This window comes from Sceloporus undulatus, chromosome 4 (genome assembly GCF_019175285.1).
Source record: "Sceloporus undulatus isolate JIND9_A2432 ecotype Alabama chromosome 4, SceUnd_v1.1, whole genome shotgun sequence".
NCBI lineage: Eukaryota > Metazoa > Chordata > Lepidosauria > Squamata > Phrynosomatidae > Sceloporus > Sceloporus undulatus.
This window is the reverse complement of record NC_056525.1, coordinates 85060096-85081902: the sequence shown is the minus strand read 5'-3', so window position 1 is coordinate 85081902 and position 21807 is coordinate 85060096. Positions and strand designations below refer to the sequence as shown.

The 21807-nt window shown below is 40.9% G+C and overlaps 1 protein-coding gene across 1 annotated transcript in view; it reads left to right on the top strand.

Annotated features, from left to right (window-relative positions):
• Positions 1-21807, top strand: part of PLPP3 (phospholipid phosphatase 3) — an 84202-nt gene that overhangs the window by 37153 nt on the left and 25242 nt on the right. Inside the window, exons 2-4 of the mRNA XM_042461650.1 lie at positions 6221-6378; positions 19030-19313; positions 20799-20856. Coding sequence (XP_042317584.1) covers positions 6221-6378; positions 19030-19313; positions 20799-20856 — 500 coding nt within the window. The remainder of the gene's footprint in view (positions 1-6220; positions 6379-19029; positions 19314-20798; positions 20857-21807) is intronic.

Sequence of the window (21807 nt, the reverse complement as noted above, 5' to 3'; positions counted from 1 at the left end):
ATAGATATGTGGGCAGAGTTGGCATTTGGGTTTGTGGCAAAGCTTGGTACCAGTGTCCACATCGGTGTTGTGTGTCCTCTTATGTGTAAATAACTGAGGTTTGGAGGGTGTCTGTAGCCAAGTAAAGGCCTGCCAATTAGGGTGAAGCACTTATCTTAGGCTGTAGATACTGGGCAGCAGCAGGATGGTGAAAAACAGAGCCAAATACTAAGTGGATGCCCTGTTGTTGTTCTTGTTCTTGTTGTGCCTTTAAGTGGTTTCCAACTTATGACAACCTTGTAGCAGACCTGTCATGGGGTTTGCTTGGCAGGATTTGTTCAGAGCAGGTTTGCCTTTGCCTTCCTCTGAGGCTCAGACAGTGTGACATGCCCAAAGTCACCCAGCTAGTTCCAAGGGCCAAGATTTTATGATTCTTAGAATCATAAGAGTTGGAAGAGACCACAAGGGCCATCAAAGCATACTCGACAGATGACCATCCAGCCTCTGCTTGAAGACCTCCAAGGAGGTAAACTCCACCACACTCCGAGGGAGTGTGTTCCACTGTCGAATAGCCCTTACTGTCAGGAGGTTCCTCCTAATGTTGAGGTGGAATCGCTTTTCCTGTAGCTTGCATCTATTGCTCCTGGTCCTAGTCTTTCGAGCAGCAGAAAACAAGCTTGCTCCCTCCTCAATATGGCATCCCTTTAAGTAGTTAAACACTTAAGCTATCATATCTTCTCCAGGCTAAACATCCCCGGCTCCCTAAGGCGTTCCTCATAGAGCATGGTTTCCAGACCCTTTACCATTTTAGTCACCCTCCTTTGGACACGCTCTAGTTTCTCCACATCCTTTTTAAATTGTGGTGCCCAGAACTGGACACAATATTCCAGGTGGGGCCTGACCAAAGCAGAATAGAATGGCGCTATTACTTCCCTGGATCTAGACACTATACTTTTATTGATGCAGTCTAAAATCGCATTGGCCCTGCTAGTTGACGCATCACACTATTGACTCATGTTCAACTTGTGGTCTATTTGGACTCCCAGATCCCTTTCAGACATAGTCTCATTCAGCCAGGTGTCACCCAGCCTATATCTGTGCATTTCATTTTTCTGCCCAAAGTGCAGTACCTTACATTCCTCCATATTGAAATTCATTTTGTTAGCTTTGGCCCAGCTTTCTAGTCTATTCAGGTCATTTTGAATTTTGATCCTGTCCTCTGGGGTATTAGCTACTCCTCCTAATTTAGTGTTATCTGCAAATTTGATAAGTATGCCCCCAATTCTGTCATCCAGGTCATTGATAAAGATGTTGAATAGCACTGGGCCCAGGACAGAACTCTGTGGGACTCCACTGGTCACTTCTCCCCAAGAGGAAAAGGAAATTTCAAATCCTGTTCTCTATTGTTGCAGTCCAGTGCTCAAACCCCTACATCACACTGGCTCTTACACAACCTAAATCATTTGGTTCTCCAGTTGGTGCAACTCCTAGCCGTCTTCAGAAAGAGCCCTTGTATGCCCTATCCTGTCACCCCTTCATATGAACAAGCTGCCCTGATAAGGCAAGATTCCCAGACATGGGGAGGTTTGAAAATGTGTTCAGCCAAATATACTTACAGTCTCCCTTTTAGAGCTTAGTATAATGTGAAAAGGGTTTTAAAAGAGTATGGGGCTTTGATACTGTTTGAACCCTTCTACACACTGGCAAATATGAACATTACAATCATCATATTGCATCAGATGAAATGTTTATCTGGTCTAACATACTTTTTATACTGTAACCAAAACATTGCCTCTGAGAAGTCCATCAGATGCAGCCTTTGCTTGCTGTGGATACACAAGAGCTGAGGAGTTTCCTTCAACCAAACACATTCTGCCTCTCTGTTTTGCACACAGATACAGGCACAAACCACATGTAGATGTTGTCTATTGAACTTTGTTTCTGCTACCAAAAATCAACACTGGCTTTAATGGCGAAATTTTTCAATTGATGCTGAAGTCTGATTTGCCAGCATTTGAGACTGAGCTCACCGTCTCAGCTTGACTAGAACCTCATGTGTCGTCTTCCAACCATAGTAATTTGTGGCCAGTCTAGGATAGCACTGTGGGATCGAGAAGGACCACAGTCTGATTTTATGCTTCTTAATAGTCCTTAACATTTTGGGATAAATGGAAGCAGGGTCTGGAACTTCTCCTGTATATAGTCACACGGCAAATGCTATTTCTGTTAAAATCTCTCACACCCTCCCCTTTTGTCCTTGATTTTCATATGTGGCGTCTCCTGCTTATCTTCTGTAAGCCTGTTTTCAGGGTGGCCGCTGGCATCTCTCCATGCTGGAACCTCAGTGCTAACCATTCCCAGAAGATGGGGCTTGTGCCAGACATTGTGGGCGGTGACACAATTCCTCAAATAATCTGTGCTTCAAGAAATGAAGCTACCTTCTCAAGTCCCTATTCCCACTGCCCGTGGCACCACAGTGTTCATTACAAGAGCGTTGGGTGTGCCCTGGCCTAGGTGGTAACCTTCCCAAGCATGGCTGCCAGGGTCTAGGCATGTTGTGGGTTTTGTGAGCAATATCCGTTCAGCTCCTGAGGGTATGTTTATGTTTCTCATACGAAAATAGGGAATCTGAGGTTACTGTTATGCTGGAAAAATGTCAAGGCTCAATTGGCAATATCCCACTAAACCACAAGTTTGTAGGAGAAAGAAACAAAACCCTCAGATATTCAAAACCATGTCTGTATGCTTTTAAAGAAAATATATACAATCCAGGTCAAACCATGTTTGTATTATACTGGTGGCAGTCCTGAAAATAATCAAAATGAGGAAATACTACCCCCATGCTGTCCAGTGAATGTAGGAAAAACAAATCTTTATTATGCCATAGTTCACATAATATACTGGGCCGCTATTGTCTTCACTAGCCCTGCCCTCTTTTTCTTTTCTTTAAAAAAACATGATTTAGCTCTCAGATATGTTTTATTGTTTGAGGGAACATGTGTTTTACAGACCTGTCATGTGAAAGCTATTTAGAAAAGGAACTAGAGCAATAACAATAAGCCACGTCACTGTGGTATGGTTAATCCCTAAAGTTTGACTATTAAACTGCTACTTCTAGTGACTATGAAACTATATCACATCATGCAGTGTGAGCTTTCTAGCAGCAATTTTTCATTGGGATGCTGAGGGTTTTTCTTTTAGGCTGTATTATATATTGTAGTCCTGGGAAGGTGACCCTGTGTTCATGTTGGCTCTGTTCCATTACATTAGGTAGTGGAAACAATGGTCTGGATCCATGTAATATTTGCCATGTTTTGAGTTGCAAATTCAGGTGCTGACTAAAAAGAAGTATGGTTCTTCCCACATTTATTTGCTGTTTATGAGTGTCTTGCAAAACAGACCCTTCCTCATACATTGAGTATCTTGGCTCAGCCTGCAGAGATGTGTATGTATGTGTGCGCAAGTAGCCTCTTGACTTATAGTGACCCCATGAATTCCATAGGCTTTTCTTAGGCAAGAAATACTCAAGTGGTTTTGCCAGCTCCTTTCTCTGAAATGAAAACTACATGCCTGGTTTTCATTAACAGTCTCCCATCCAAATATTAACTAGGGCTGATCCTGCTTTGCTTCCAAGATCAGGCAGTATCTGATACCTTTAGGGTATTTAGGCAGTTGAGTACATTAATTCCCTACATAGGCATTTCATAGTAGAATATTTGCCAAAATCTGTATGATGCATTTCACAACAAAGTCATAGTTAACAGTTGTATTTTGCATACTATTTTTAAAAGCAGAATCAAATGTACCTAGAAATAATGTGTCTGCATGTGTGCACGCCTGCCATATAGCAACCCTGTGAATTTCATAGTGTTTTCTTATACAAGGAATACTTAGCAAATCCTTAGTGGCTGACCTTTTCTCCAATCAAAAATCTCTTCACCCATCTCAGTTCAGCTTTTGTCTACTTCTGTGGCATAGTGCTTTGAGTGTTGTACTATGGCTCTGAGACCAGGGTTTGGTGCTCTGTTTGGCCATGAAACCCAGTCATGACTTTGGGCAAGTCACATGATCTCAGCCTCAGAGAAAAGCAATGGCAAATCTCCTCTGAACCAATCTTGCCAGGAAAGCCCCATGATTTGTTGTTGTTAACTGCCTTTGAGTCGACTTCAGCTCATGGCGACCCTGTGGATAAGATAGCTTCAAATCTCCCTGTCTTCCACTGTTCTACTTAGGTTTTGCAGTCTAGCCATCTGGCCTGCAGTCTTCCATGCTTTCTACTAACCCCAACTTTTCCAGCAGTCACCATAAGTCAAAAATGACCTGAAGGTACACAACAACAAAATGTCCACTTTGGGGAATTTTATTCCATTTAACATAGAAATTCTCACTCTAATAACATTGGGGATTGCTAGAACTGGAGGATTTTTGGAATCTGAATTATTTTAAGTCACATGTCTAATGAGCCAATGCTAAACCATGTGGCAGTGGAAAATAACTTGGACCCAGGGGTCCACCTTGGCTTAATCCGAGGGGGGAAATGGCGCTAAATTGTAGATCCAGCTTCAGCATGTTTATTTCCCCATATATCAGGTGCTCATGTTACCTGGGGGATTTTTTGGAGATGTAGCCCTCAAAAAGTAATATTTCCAGCTCTGACCTATATGAGTTGTTCAGATCTCAGGGCTGCATATGATCTTTATTACAAGATTATATTACTAAAAAATCTATTAGAAATATTTTAGGGCAAAACAATCTTTGCCTCTTATTAGTTTCAAAGGGAAATCTACCTGAATTCTATTTTTTTTTTTTTTAGAGCCAAAGAGGAGGAAATAAAATAACAGACCAAATTCTGGTAGATTTTATAACGACCGTGATTTGTTGTATTATTATTATTATTATTATTATTATTATTATTTATATAGTGCTGTAGATTTACACAGCACTGTACATACAATTAAAAAATCGATAAACATGAAACCTGTCAATGGCGTATATTCTACAGGATAATATTCTACATTATAACTGGGACAGGGTTTCACCTTTGCCAAGTTTTAACTGCAGGCTTGGCACCCTCCCACATGAGATAGTGATTTTGTTAAAAGACTGAAATTGCCTCTCCCCTCTCTCTATTATTTGTTATTAATAATTGTTATTTCAAGATGGAGGTCCTCTGTGCCCATGCAGGGGATAACACATTTGTCTGAAGAGATTGTGGAAATCTAAGTGGAAGTTATTTATGTCATGTGCAGACACCAGTGTGATATAAAGTGCTAGTTACATCCAGGGATGCTCATCTCATCACTAATACTCAGCCTAGTGTTGTTGTGAGGATAAAACTGGAGGGGAACAGCCATGTAAAGGGAAAGGTTTTCCCTTTATATGAATGTCTAGTCATAACTGACTGTAGGTAAACTGAAGAAAAAACAGAAAAACAATGGAGTAAAAGAATAAACTGAATGATCATGTTAAGTCAGTTTGTCATATGCTCAGGTTTGTTGTAAATTGGGTGTATTGTCCAAATATATATTATTTGCATATATCATTCTGGAATAACCTTGCATATCTAATTATGGTTTATTTATGTTTGTATTACCTCACAACAACCTTGTGAGATAATAAATCTCACTGTTCCTCACTTTACCAGTAATCTCATGTTGTCTGGCTACCTAGTCTATCCAAGATTTGTCCTGCTTCTCATTTGAGGATACATTTCTGAAACTACAATGGCGTCTTTCACCAGAATCAAAAGATTAAAAAGTGTGCCTACTTTTGGGATTTTTTTTTTAGTCATTTCAGTATCACTGTACTAGCATGCAAAATAATAAGAACATCTTTATGTTTAAAAGCTTCCATAGACATTTTATTTCTATTGCACATTTTGGTATGATGCTATGGTGCTTCTTTTATTTTTGACTCCCGTTCACCACAACCACTCCCAATTATCATTATGTTTTGGTGAACTCGGATAAAACATCATTTTGATGTCATGTGGTTGAGTAATGTTGGGTATTTTCCTCATCACTTTCAATGGAGATAGTACTTGGTTGCACTTAAAAGTTCTATTGATATGCATCAGCCTTTAGAAATAGCTTAGTTGCAAAATCATTATTGAACACATAGATTTCGCAAAGTGAGTATAGAACAGCTTGTGCTTCAAACATCTTTCTTCCAGTTAGTGTCAAAGGTGTACTGATATTAATACAGCTATTTCTTTTGTTTCTCTTGCTTTGTCACCCCCCAGCTGGACTGCCATTCCTGATCATAGAAACAAGCACAATTGCACCCTACCGACGGGGATTTTACTGTGATGATGAAAGCATTCGCTATCCTGTGAAAACTGGCGAGACCATCAATGATGCTGTCCTTTGTGCTGCAGGCATTCTTATAGCCATACTTGCTGTAAGTAGGATAATACTGTTGTGGTTTCTGTGCATCTCTTAATCAGGTTGCAAGATAACTTTTTTTTCTGCATCTTAAAAAAAGTAACATTTACTATTAAAATAGCATGCTTGTCCTTTTGTAACTGTTATTTTAAATACTTTTGGAATGCTTTTGACTCCATGGCTTCCATGTCAGTTGTATGGTGAACCTGATCCAGGTCTTAACCCAGAATTTAAAGGAGTTATTCTTTGTTCAAAAACATAGGCTTAGAACTTGGAGCAGCTCCTTTAAAGTTGTAACTAAACCCAAAGTGGATTCATTACCCAGCCACTACACTTCTGGAATAATAATAAAAAACTATTGATAATCATAGTGACTTCAGCCCAAACTAGACAACCTGTATTCATTTGGATTGAAGTTCTTAGGGCAGAAAAATGAAATGTACAGATATACGATGGGGGACACCTGGCTGAACAAGACTACATGTGAAAGGGATCTAGGAGTCCAAGTAGACCACAAGTTAAACATGAGTCAACAGTGTGATGCAGCAGCTAAAAAGGCCAATGCAATTTTAGGCTGCATCAATAGAAGTATAGTGTCTAGATCAAGAGAAGTTATAGTGCCACTATATTCTGCTTTGGTCAGGCCCCACCTGGAATATTGTGTCCAGTTCTGGGCACCACAATTCAAAACGGATGTGGAGAAACTAGAGCGTGTCCAAAGGAGGGTGACTCAAATGGTGAATCCTTGCCAAGGCTAAAATTTCCAAAGAGTCTAAACCCCATAAAGGATGGATCTGACCATGACAACGGGACTACCAAGAATTCCTCTATGCTCAGGTCACCACCATCCAGCCCAGCAAACACACACACACACACACACACAAAACAAACAAACAAAAACTTGGAGTATGACCTGCAGCTTGAGTGGGGCCAGATATTACCTGGAATACACCCAAGGTCATCATGAAGGATATAATGGAAGTAATCCCTGGGAATGATGGCAGTTTTAGCTGCAAACATTTGGATGTCAAGGAAGACTGCTTCAGAGTTTGGGTTTTTTCCTGAAGTATCATGAATTTGGACATCTTTTCTGGAGAAACAGTTGGTTTTTTTGGCTGACATTCAGAAATGGGATCTCATTAAGCACACATATTTTTGATGGAGCTTGCATAAAAGTTTCATTTTGAATGTGATACAACTTTTTTCTTCCTCCTCCTCCTGCTCCTCCTCTTCTTCCTGTAAACAGACATTGTGCTACATCAACTAATAAAACACTAAGACTAAATTAGACAAAAATACCAAGGCATGGACCAATCTATTTAGAAATCCACGTTTGGATGTATTTGTGTTTCTGCTCAACAGGTGGGTTCCGTTTTTTAAAATACTCAGGCTAGCTTCATTTATTTCCTGGGTATCCACCGTTACCACTTCACCCTGTTGGAAATATGAAAAAAGAACACTACAGTAAGCCCAAACAGACTTTTTAAAAAAACTTATTTTGCATTCTTAGAGCAAATGGATAAACATTTGTGAACAACAAAGAATTTTGTCCTGCAGGGAAAACTTTTCATTATGGAAAAGTAATAAGTGAAAGTGAAAAAGATTTTCCTTTTTATGTTAGTGCATAACATACCCTCATTTGGGCTTCATTCAGAATCTGCTTCTGATCAGAGGCAAGTCAGCGATGTGCATTAGTGCAGCAAATGTGCCTGGAAACATCATCAGCTGACTACATAATTCAGCAGCCTTGTAATACAAAATGGCAGGTTCATTTAAAACTGGAAAGAACGTAAGAAAAACCACAAGAACTGTTGTAAAACAAGAGGATTCTTTGTAGGCCCCTTGGCTTTTACAACAAAAGTTACCTGGCTTGGAAAAACAAAACAAAACAAGTTGGAACCTTTAAAAATCAAACAAACTGTGGGGCATTACTACTTTTAATAAGCTATTTATTGAGGCAAAATATATGGAAAATCCATATACATAGTATCATTAAGAATATCTGCAAAATTACTACATATAAAGAGCTGCAACAACAAAAGAAATAAATATAATTTAGATTAAATTCTAACTGGTACAGCTCTCTCTCTTCTTCTATATAATATATTAATCCATTTTGTGTGTGTGTGTGTATCTCCAATTAAATTCCTACCACAGTTAAGTGTGCTTTTAAAGTTTAAATTAAATTCCTACCATAGTAATAGATTAAAAATCATCAGCTTTCTCACTGCTGGTATCAGTCTTCCTAAAATAACCTTAAATTATGAAATATTGCATACATAGCATCTCTACTTCCTTTAATCTGAAAGATTATTCTTATTACCTCTTTCCAGAATTATTTTATATGCAAACATTGAGATAAACATAACAGACAGCGTAAGAACTCCATGCATGTAACAGCATTCCTGTTTAGTAGCACCAACCATTGGTGGCATTCAGTTTCTAGTACTTTGTAAATCATGCAGATTAATATATCTTCTTGGAAAATGTGACATTTTAATTACCAGTTTTCAAATGTATAGATCTACCACTCTGTGCCCCGCCACACATATACACACACACATATGTATACAATATATTCTCTCTCTTAGGGTTGCCATAAGTCAGGAGCTCCAAACCGGGACAAATGTAGGACAAATGTAGGGCAACATTTTCAAATGTAGGACACATTTTTAACAAAATGGAGGACGTGCAAAAAAATTGAGGATTTTTTTAAAATGTTAATATAAATGGATGTTTTTTAAGCATGATCAAAATGGAGGACATTTTGGCATTATTCCTAGACAAATGGCAGAAATGGACTTGCCCTCGGGTTCAACTGTACTTCTCAGAAGTGTGTACTTGGTCAAGGGACTGTGGTTTTTCTTCACTGCGCATGAGTTTGTAAAAATCACAGCAAGTTACATTGGCCGTGCCTCAGAGGCTTGTTGATATCAATATCACCATCATCATCATCACCACTATAATTGTCCAAGAAAGGCAGACTTGTTAGCATTCACAGTGCCATAAATACACAGAAAATGCACTTCCATACATTTAATAATAAAAAATAATGGGGAAAAAATAAAAAACAAGGCAGGGGTGTATATATTTTATAATAAAAATTAATGTAATAAAATAAAACAAGCAATAATAAAAATTAATAAAATAAAACAAGCAATAATAAAAATTAATAAAATAAAATAAAACAAGCAATAATAAAAATTAATAAAATAAAACAAACAATAAGAAAAATTAATGAAATAAAATAAAACAAGCAATAATAAAAATTAAAGAAATAAAAAATGAAAAGCAATAATAAAAATTAATAAAATAAAATAAAATAACTATTTTATATTTTTAAAAATAATTTAAAAACCCTAAAAACCAAGGCAGACCTAATGGCCACTGACTCAGCTCTCCTCCTCCTCCTCCTCCGCCCAATTCTGCCCTGGCCCCTTCAAGCACCCTTCCTCCTCCCTCCTCCTCTCTCTGCCCAATTCTGCCCTGGCCGCTCAAGGCACCCTTCCTCCCTCCGGCCTCCTTCCCCTCCTCCTCCTCCTCCTCCTCTCCTCCCCTCCTCCTCCTTAGGATGGCTGGCGCGCATGCGCTCGCGGAAGGAAGCGGGGCAGGTGCGTACGCGCGCAGAGGGAAACAGGGCAGGCGCGCGCGCTGCCACTGGCCCCTGCTGCGGCCTGGGCGGCGCGCGCCAAGGAGCCCGTCCTCTTTGGCCAGCTGGCCAATGGCTGGCTGGCCAAAGCTAGGGACGAGCTCCTGTTATGGAGCCCCGTGCGCGCGCGCATGGGTGGGCAAGCCCTGACGCGGTGGTGGTGGCGCTTCTGCCGCCGAGGAGGAGGAGGAAGGCGGAGCCGGAGGAGGAGGTGGGTTGGTGCTGCCCAGCCCACCACTAAGAGGAGGAGGAGGTGGGTTGGCGCTGCAGCCAGCCGCATTAGCGGCAGCGGCTATGGCCGCAGGAGGAGTGGACCCCGAACCGGGAACAAGGCGTGGGGGCCCCCCAAACCAGACCATGACCGTGAGGGGTCCCCCAAAAGCGTGATTGTCACGGGGGCCGCCGGGTTATGGCATCCCTACTCTCTCTCTATATATGTGTGTGTGTGTGTGTGTGTGTGTGTATATATATATATATAAATATATATATATATATGAATGACCCTAAAGATACAATACAGAAGATAAAATTGTAGTACTGTATAATATAAATTAATCCCAAATTCAAAAAGGGCTAATTCTTCCCTTGCTATCTGATTAAATGACTTTCCAAGCAAAAGTTTGGCATGAATGCAATCATTTTAACACACACCCCTCAACCATCCAGCCATCAACAGAGGCTCTCATCCAGGGCAAAAGGTCTAGGTCATACTTTAGAGGCTTCCAGGGCCCATAGAGTTCTTGTTAAGTAAACATCAAGGCTATGACCTTTCTCTCTATCAGTACATGAGGGAATATGAATGCACTAGGCTTCACATTTGCCTTAGGGATTATGCTTTCCAGACCTCCCATAAATGTTACCAGCATTTATCCCACAGTACATTTCCTTTGCTTTTGAAAATGTAATGATTTCACCCCTCAGAACCTCATTCTAACCACAAGTCATGGCTGCAACTATGAAAACATCCCCTTAATAGGTGGATCTTTCCTTTCTGTGCTTGAGGATGTAACTAGTCCAGTTCATCACCTGACATCTCACTTCAAGCTTGTAAAAAATTATCTCCTCTAATATAGAATCATAGGATCACTGAATCATAGAGTTGGAAGAAACCACAAAGGTCATCCTCGCAGGAATACACAATCAAAGCACTCCTTACAGATGGCCTTCCAGCCTCTGTCTAAAAACCTCCAAAGAAGGAGATTTTGCCACAGTCTGGGGTGTGTATTTCACTGTCAAACTGCTCTTACCATCAGGAAGTTCTTCCTAAGATTGTAGTAACCACAGATTGCAGTAAGTACAGGACCATTGCATTAATCTCTTATGCAACTAAAGTCATACTCAAAATTCCACAGCATATGGAGCAAGGAGTACCAGATGTTCAAGCTGATTTCAGGAAAGGAAGAGGCACTAGGGAGCACATTGCAAAAATATGTTGGCTAATGGTGTACCAGTGGTAGCGAACCTATGGCACGCGTGCCAGAGGTGGCACTCAAAGCCTTCTCTGTGGGCACGCATGCTGTCGCCCCAGCACAGAGTTCATTACTAAAAAGCCAGAGGGACGTGGCACTTTGCAATAAATAAGTGGGGTTTGAGTTGCAGTTTGGGCACTTGGTCTGCAAAAGGTTCACCATCGCTGGTGTAAACTAAAGAATTCCAAAAGAAAAATAGCATGTGCTTTATAGATTACAGCAAAACCTTTGATTCTATAGATCATGAACAGCTGTGGACTGCTCTTAAAGATACTGGTGTGCTACAACATTTGATTGTCTTGATGTGTAACCTGTAATCAGGACAAAGGGCTACTGTTATAACAAAATATGGAGAAATAGAATGGGTACCATTTGGAAAGGAGGATCAGGCAAGGCTGCATTCTATCACTATACTGTATCGGTTCAATTTGTATGCTCAAAATATCATATGCAAAGCAAGATTAGACTCCAAGAAAAACGATACGAAAATTGGAGACCTGGAACAGTTACTGAAGAAACTCAAGAATGAAAGCATTAAGGCAGGTTTAATGCTGAACAACAAAAATAATGACCACAGATGATTTACATAACTTTAATGAAATTGAAATATTTAAAATGACCCAGGCCCGTTACAAACGGGCCTAATAGTACGGACTGGGTCTGTACTAGGGTTAGAAAGGGGCATCATTTCTTGACGCCCCTAACCCTAGTACGGACCCAGTCCGTACAAAATGGCAGCGCCCGTTCTACATGGGGGCCACCCTTACGACGTCGCCGCCGGATGTGACGTCGTCGCACCGCACAAGTGCGCCTAGAGCGCCCTTTCCGCGGCATGAGAAAGAGCTCTGAAACGGAGCTCCTTCTGAGGTTTGCATCCCTGGCGCAGCCTTTAGACAGCTGCACCGGGGACGCAAGGGAGAAAGGAGCCGAGCGGTCCCTTTCTCCTCCTCCCCGCTGCCATTGGGTGTCCTTGGGGCATGAACCCCCAAGGACACCCCTTTCCAAGCCACGAGGAAGCGGCCTTTTGCCGCTTCCCTGTGGCCTGGAAAGCAGCGGATCGGGGCCTCGGAGGCTGCCGTTGTGGCAGCTGAGGCCCCGATACAGCGGGGAAAGGGCCGCTTACAGGCTGCCCCAAACGGGCAGTCTGTAACACGCCTAAGACTTGGAAGGGCAACTATAAAAGAACTAGACATGTTTTTAGTGTGCAAAGATGTTTCACTGAATACTGGTTAGGATTGGCCATGCCATTGTATTTCCTGTTACTATGTGTGGATGTGGAAGCTGGGTGATGAAGAAAGCTGATTAGAAGAAAACTCATTTGAGATGTGGTGTTACAGAAGAGTTCTGTGGATACTATGAATTGCTAAAAGGACAAATGAATGGGCCCCAGACCAGATCAAGCCTGAACTCTCCTTAAAAACCAAAATGACTGGATGTTGTACTTTGGTCATATCATGAGAAGGCATGATTCACTAGAAAAGACAATAATGAATGAATGAATGAATGAATGAATGAATGAATGAATCTTTATTTGTATACCGCTATTCCCATAATGCTGGATAAAGTAGAAGGAAACAGGAAAAGAGGGAGAGAGCATTACAGGTGGATTGACTCAACCAAGGAAGTCATAGCCCTGAGTCTGCAGGACCTCACCAGGGCTATTGAGGACAAGGGTGTCTTGGAGATGTTTCATTCATATGGTCAGCATAAATCAAGGCTGACTTGAAGGCAGTTAACACATATGTACACAGTGATGGTGAGAAATTGCCATGTTCCTGAGTTTTCTTTTTGTTACTATCTAGAGCCAGCATTGTGTAGTGGTTTTGGGCATAGGATTTGGACTCTGGCTATTGGGGCTCAATTGCCCACTGAGCCATGGAAACTCACTGGGTGATCTTGGGGGAGACACACTCTCAGCCCTCCAAAAACCCTATGAAAGGTTTACCTTAATGTCACCATAAATCAGAAACAATTTGAAGGCACATAACAATGACAATAACAACAACTCAACATAAGAGATTGGTGTTTTCATTCAGTTTATTAATTTATTATTTTATTTTATTTATTGACTTCACCTTCTAAAATCCATGAAACTAAAATAAGTCATCATGGCCTATACAAGGGGACAAAAAGAATTATAGTCCAAAGAAGTAACATTTCTATCCTGTTAACAGTGCTCATTCTCAGCCTTAGGCACTGGCAGAAAACTATGAAGTTTATCGCACTGTTCCTTCTGGGTCCTCTCTTCTGTTCTCAGTCAGTTCCAGAGGGGGAAATTTTTGAGAACTGTTCAGAACAGTTCTCAGAAAGCGTTCCCTCTGGAATGGAATGGGCATGGAAGAGAGGGGGAATGGAACAAGTGAGGGACTGGAGTGTGCGGTAAAATCCGTCCCCCACTTATTCCGTTTCCTGCCGGGCTGTTCCCAGAACGGCCCTGAAGACCGGTGCGATAAAAAGAGAGGGAGAGGGAGAAATTTGCATTTAATGTGGGCACAATCTATGAAACTAAAATAGGGAGAAAGGAGTGTCTTTGATTTAAACCTTACATCTTCCCCATCCGATTAAATGCTGGAAAACAATAGCTTGAAAATGAAATGGTCATGTGAGATGGGTGGGGAGAGATTGCAAGAGTGACTGAATAATAGAAACTAATTGCATAGAGGCCTTTCAAGGATTTGAGAAAACCAGATTTTCAGCCATGTTTTCCAAATACCAGAATGTTTTGCACTTTGTTTCTTCCCAGCTTTGCTCCCCTTTAAGCATTTCCAGCAGTTCGCACCACATGCTTCTTGCTTGCTGGAGACGCAAGTCAGAAGAGGAGCTTAATATCTTTAAGACTTGTTTATTCAGGATGAAGTTTCAGGTTTTGCACATCTGTGCCGAATTAGTTGCCTGAGCTTTCTTTCTTTCTTTTTTCTTTCTTTTTCTCTTCCTCTTTTTATAAAAAAATAAAATAAAACCAAGGACAGCATTGCCAAAAATACAGGGCTATTCTACTTCAGCTTCTCATTAAGAGTCTGGCCATGATTTCAGCTGAAGCAGGACAGGTCATGACTGCACAGTGGTGTGCTGGCAAGGGGGGGGGGGGGCAGACTGTTTATAGTCTAGTACATCTGTGCAATTGTTAATATCACCAGCAGTGAAAGAAAATATTAATCCCTGTACTTTGTTGCCCCTTTTCAAAATATTCACATGCCTATCTGAGTCCAGGTATCTATAGATTTTTAGAGGGTCTGTGTGCTTGTGGCTACTTAGGGTTGTTTGGATGCCATGACTCTTTAGTTACAATTTTTCCTTTATTCTGTTTGTCATCTTCTTGCTTACATTGGGCAAATATTTAAATTTTTGTTCATTACTGAATGCTTGACTCGGATTCAAATCCCAGCTCAGCCATGAAAACCCACTGGGTGACCTTGAGCAAGTCACACTCGCTCTTAGTTGAGAAGGCAATAGCAAACCTCAGCATAAACCCTGACGAGAAGACCTTATGATAAGGTTGCCATAATTAAAAAGATTGTATGTACAGTGCTGTGTAAATTTACAGCGCTTTATAAATAAAGGTTAATAATAATAATAAGCGGAGCTGACATGGCGGCACATAATAACAAAAAAGGTTTTTGCACTGACTATTTACAACAGGGGTGGGAAGAATTTGAATGTCTGAATGCTTTGGATGTCAGCTCCCACATCCATACTGGATGGGGCTGTTGGGGTCTGAAGTTCAGTACTGTACATCAGTTGCGGGGGGGGGGGGGGGGGAAGATTCCCCATCCCATTTTCCCTGAGGACAGTTAGAGAGCACATTAAGTCATCTGAAAGAATAATAATTTTGTATGTCTTTCTTGTGCTTAATTGTACTTGAATGGCTGTGCATCTGTGATGGAAGTACATTTCAAAGTGCCCACAAAAACCACAGAGGATTTGTAAGAGATTCATCCTCCAGTCAGTGAGCAATGCTGAAAAGAGACTGATGCTCCAATTGTTAAAGACAGACCCTGCCTGTATATAATGACAAGTGAGCAATCTGGGAAATTAATTGCATTTCTCCAAAGAAGATGATACTGGGATTCAGATGTTTTTATTCACTGCACATACAAACATAGGCCTTGGCTCACTGCCTGCATTTGAAGATAATCCAGCATCATTCTAGAAGAACCATCAGTTGTGCAGCACTTGTATTTTCCAGGGCTTGCAAAGGACATTACTAAGCCCAGACTGACTTGGTGAAACTGGAGGAACCTTGATGTTGATTTCCGTTGGAAGGGAAAATATGGCAATGTTCCAGATGGCATGTAGCTTCCCCAAAATAGAACGAGGCCACATTTCTTCTAGATTCTTTACCATAAAGCAGACAACTGCAAGCCTACCTCACGTCCAAGACACAGAAATAATCCACTCTGAGACTACTTTAACCGCCCTGTCTCAATGCTAGGGAATTCTGGGGACTGTAGTTTTGTGAGCCTTCTGTCAGAGAGCTCTGGTGGGAAAGTACTGTACAGTTCACAGGATTCCCTAGCACTGAACCTAGGCAGTTAAAGCTGCCTGGAGATGGATTATTTCTGCAGTGTGTTTTGGACTTCAGCTAACAAAGGGGCCATTCCCACTACCAAAAGCTTCGGATCCTGATTCCAGCTATATGCCCCTAGTTCTCACTGGAAATCAATTCTGAACCTCATTTGATCAATTCTAGTGGAGAAAAAAGCGGGGCAAACGCCAAAAGCCGGGGTATTTTGGTAGCCATTTTTTAGTGGTTCTTCTGCAAAGGATCGATCCTGACCCTCGTCCAATAGGCCAGATCGAGATCGTTGCTTTTCAGTTATACAGTATAGCATCATTTTGTTATCCTTGCTCAGTCCGTTTACAACATTTGTGCACTTTGTGTCTCAGTGTTATAGTCCAGCATTTATTTATTTATTGAAGTGTTGCCTCTTTTTTAAGCCTAGTGGTATTCCACACATAATGATAGTGTAAATACATTTTTAGGCTTTTATATGCACGGAGAAGTGAAAAAGGAGTTGTGATTCATTTTAAGACAACAATTACTTTCTAGCAATGGTCTGGAAACTAACCCATCCTATTAATGAGTTGGCCCATACAGGTATCTCCACAGACTTGACAAGTCATGATCATTTATGATAGTATTACCATGAGACCATTTCATTCTTGAATATTGATGGTATTATGAGACCACTTAACTCTTTAAAATTACCTTCTTAATGACTTTTGAAAAAAATGTGTGACCTCGTGTTGATGCACTGAATTTTGACTATAATTGCAGTAGAAACGTTTTCCAAAAAATAAAATAAAGTAAATAAAATTATTTCTTAGTTTAGGATGTAGAACTGAATGTTAGAAATTTCTTCCTCCCAATTAAACATGCCACTGGATTTCTTTATGTCTTTTTAAATGCAAAAACAGATTAACACAGCTATCTCTTTAAATACTAATTTTTAGGATCAACTTGTCAGTTATTCTGTCTGTGCCATCATTTGGTTGTGCCTTTAAGTAGCTTCCAACTTACAATGACCTATGGCAAACTTATTATGAGGTTTTCCTGGCAAGAATTGGTCAGAAGATGATTACCCTTCTCTTACCTTGAGGCAGAGAGAATGTGATTTGCTCAAGTTTGCCTCTGGGTTTTCTGAGACTGGATTTGAATCCTAGTCTCCCACTGTCCTAGTGCAATGCTCAAACCATTTTTACCATACTGGCACTCTAACTTACATCCAACTGTAAACAGTAGTTGTTTGATAGCAGTACCAAAAATACACATATCTTTTATATTTTGGTTCTTCCCTCCTCCACTTTGCTTTGCTTCCATGTTTAGATAATGTGCAGTAGATAGGATCTTCACATGAAAGCAGCTAGGCCAGTTTTCCTACTATTATATTCTATTTTGAGCTTATTGTCATTGCCTGTAGGCTAAGGCATGGAATATCAGGTATAATTCTCATGTTGCAATCCTTGCAAGATTAAGAAGGTACCCCAACACAGACATCTTCCGACTGAACATTCCATCTCAAATTACACTTACAAAAAGAGTATAAAAGATTTAGGATGTGTAGATTGTTGGGGAAATACAGTCAATTGATATGTTAATAAGTATTTTCCCTCCCAATATGCATGTAATAGTATGTGAATACAGGTGTCATTTGGATCTCTCCCCCCCCCCCCCCCCGGCAAATGGAAAATGGTTCTGTGTGATGACACTAGTGGAGGGGCAGTAACTCATTTAGTAGTAATTCAGGTAGCATAAAAGATTAGAACACTGGTTTTTATTCCCATGCTAGGCGCGGGATGTAAACAGATTCTATTGCATAGCCCTGCCCCTGGGCAGTACTCATCCCATATCCTACCTGGGCTTCCCCCAGACCTTTTTAAAAATAGGAAAATCTTGTTCTTTAAAAGGTCTGGGAGAAGCCCGGGTCACATACGGGATGAGTACTGCCCGGGAATGGAGCTATGTGATAGAAGCCATCCCTGTGCATTTACATTCCACACCTAGCAGGGGAATAAAAGCTGGTGTGCTAATCTCCATAGTTGCATAGAATATCTATGTTGTGGAAGTGGCAGTACAAGAGAAAACAAGCTGTACAACAGAAAACTGTTAGATGCTGTCCATGCATTAACTCTGTACATGCGTACCTACCAGTCCAGTTCTCCAGCTCAATGATGCGTAAATATTTACAGAAAACATACGGCATTCCATTAAAATTCAACAAAACAGAAGTAGGAACTTCAGCCAGTAGATACTGGGTAATACACGCATATCACAGGCATGTCCAAGGGAGTGTGTTCCACTGTCAAACAGATCTTACTGTTAGGAAGTTCCTCCTAATGTTGAGGTGGAATCTCTTTTCCTGTACTTTGAATCCATTGCTCCAAGCTTGCTTCATCCTCAATATGATACCTCTTCAAATATTTAAACAGGGCTGTCATATCACCTCTTTACTATCTCTTCTCCATACTAAATATATCCAACTCCCTAAGTTTCCCCTCATAAGGCATGATTTCCACATCCTTCATCATTTTGGCCACCCTCTAGACACACTCCAGCTTCTCAACATCCTTTTTGAATTGTAGTGCCCAGAACTAGACTCAGTATTCCAGGTGAGGCCTAACCAAAGCAGAATAGAGAGACACTATTACTTTCCTTGTTCTAGACACTATACCTCTATTGATGCAGCTTAGAATTGCATTGGCCTTTTTAGCCACCACATCACACTGTTGTCTCATATTTAGACCACAAGTTGAACTGGCAAGGGGGGGAAAGCGCAGGCAGGTGCCAGGGAGAAAGTTTTCAGTCAGGTCCACCTGTGCAGCATAAAACCATCATCCTGCGTTAATTCCAGCATTCTTCACAAAAGTGACTTTATACACATTTCATGAAAAGATCTTGGGAGTAGAAGTGGAGTTTCTTTGATCTATTTCTTGACCAGTGCTATTACTAAAAAAAAAATATTGTTATTTTCTGTTCGTGCAGGATGATCTTTCCCCCCCCCCCCCCCTTTTTTTTTTTTTTTTTTTTTTTTTTTTTTTTTTTTTACAGATCATCATAGGAGAATTCTACCGGATCCATTGTTTGAAGGAGAAATCCCGGTCTTTCATTCAGAACCCATATGTGGCAGCTTTGTACAAGCAAGTGGGTTGTTTTGCCTTTGGTTGTGCCATCAGCCAGTCCTTCACAGATATTGCCAAAGTTTCCATTGGCCGCTTGAGGCCCAATTTCATTGCAGTTTGTGAACCCAATTTTACCAAAATAAGCTGTTCCCAGGGATATATTGAAGACTATGACTGCCTTAATCCTGATGAAAGTAAAGTCCAGGAAGCTAGGTAAGAACAATTTTCTTTACAACAGAAATAGTTTGGCAGGAATTGAATTAAATTTGCATTGCCTGTATGGGCTCCAAGAAGGAGTAGTGTATATCTGGCAGACCATATCTCCCTGTATGAACCTCCCTGAGATCCTCTGGAGAGGCCCTTCTCTCTGTTCCACCAGAATCACAAGCACAGTTGGTGGGGATGCAAGAGAGGGCCTTGTCAGTGGCTTCCCCTAGACTTTGGAACTCCCTGCCCAGGAAGACCAGAATGGCCCCCTCCTTACTGGCCTTCCACCGGCAGGTTAAAGCCTTCTTATGCTGGCAGGCTTCTTTAAACAGAATGTTTCTTAAAGGACCAGCTAGGGTGTTGTATCATTTTAAATGTTTTAAATTTTTTAGCTTTCTAATTGTATTTTATTCTTTTAATAAGCAATCTATTTTAATATTGTAAAAATTTAATTCTGTTTTAATGTATCACTTTTCTATGTTTTAATTGTATTTTTTTAAAAATATTGTGAAGCCACTCCCAGTTCTGGGAAAAGAGCAGGATACAGATAAATATAATAATAAATAATAGTGTATCCAAAATATTTATCATTTTGAAAAATGGTAAGTAAATACAATGGGTTCTCCACATTCTTTGGAGTTAGGGGCACAGGACCCCCATGAAAGTAGGAAAATATATTTTTAAAAAACCACTAATTTTTTAACCTGAGAGAACACCTCCCTAGGAATCTCTAGGTCCCCCACTGCAACTCTATCATCAACATCTGCTGGAAACTGACCATAGAATCATGCTGGAGGACCTACAAATGCCTAGAAAAGTGTTTTATCTAGTAATCTCTAGTGTGTGACTCGATAGTCATCTTCTAGCAGAATTGTGCTGGAGGACCTAGAGATTCCTAGAAGAGAACATATTAATCCAATCCCCAAACAATAAAATCTGTAAAAGTCAAAGTTGCAAATGTGGAGTGCTGATTGTACTATGATTTGAGTTCATGTTGAAGGAAAAGTCTGAGTAACACCAATACAGTAATAACTTTTTAAATGAAAATGTTTTTCCCAACTGCTTTGAGTAGATGAATTGAACCAAATGGTTGGGCAACAGCAAGATGGCATAATTGTTCTGAGTGCTCTGGCAACAGGGCTTTATTCCAAACATTTATTTAAAACTGCCATCTTGATAGGGATGTGTAAGTATGGGGGGGGGGGGGGGTTGCACCTCTTACAATACAAACTAAAGGAAATATAGGGGACAGTGAATAATGCTTTCTTACTTACCTAAGTAAGTATGTAACTTAATTGAATATTTACAAAAACCTGCTAAAGAGGCTGTCTCTAAAGGTTTTGGTTAACAATGATTTATATTTTTTTATCCCTTTGTCCACTTAATATCTATATTAGTATGCATAGGTGTTAGAAAAATGAAATTTAAACATTTGTTGAAATAACAGAAAGAGTATAATACTTTGATAATGTTTTCTTTTTCCTTCAACAGGAAATCATTTTTCTCTGGTCATGCTTCTTTTTCCCTGTATACCATGCTTTATTTGGTGGTAAGTATAAGTTATTTTGATTAATAACATGCATAATGATGGAGGAAAATGGGCAGTATGCTTATCCAGAGGCAGAGAAGAATCTCTAGTGCAGATCTTATTGTTAACATAGGCGGGTTATAGACTGCCCATTTGGGGCGGTCTACACCCGCCCCTTTCCCCGGTGTATCGGGGCCTCAGTGTGCAGAGCGGCAGCCGCTGAGGCCCCGATCCGCCACTTTTCAGGTTGCGAGGAAGCAGCAAAACGCCGCTTCCCCGCAGCCTGAAAAGGGGTGTCCCTGGGGCTTCAAGCCCCAAGGACACCCTGCGGCGGCGGGGAGAAGGAGAAAGGGGCCGCTTGGCCCCTTTCTCTTTTAGTCCACTGGGCGCAGCCGTCTGAAGGCTGCGCCCAGAGGACTAAACCAGGAAGGAGCTCCGAAACGGAGCTCCTTCCTGCTCCGTGTTCAGGGCGCACTAAGCGCCCTGGCGCGGAGGAAGGACGTCACATCCGCGCCGCCTCGTCTAGGCGTCACACACTAAAGTGCCGGTCTGTAACCGGCCATAGTTACAAATTGAAATCTTATGCTCCTAAATCCTCTGACCAACAGCTCAAACCTCCAGCCTTGAAAATGATACAACCTTCCTCATAAAGCCACTTACAGTATGTGCGAGCAGAAATTCATGAGCATTTGTAAAAATAAATGACATGGCTAGTAAAGAGGGCAGCCATTTCTGCTACCATGAAGAACTGTAGCCACAGGAACTCAGGTGGTTGCTTGCTCATGCTTTTGTTTTACTCTAGATTCAGAGCAACTTGTCTCTACAGGTTTGTGCAGCTGCATACAAAGTAGTTTGAGAAAATCATTGATGTGAATTTGTATTACTGGTTATTGCATGCAATGTCAACCCAAGGTTATTTATTTCTAGCACAGCAAATTATCAGGTTCTGTCTACCTCAAAAGGTGGTAGACT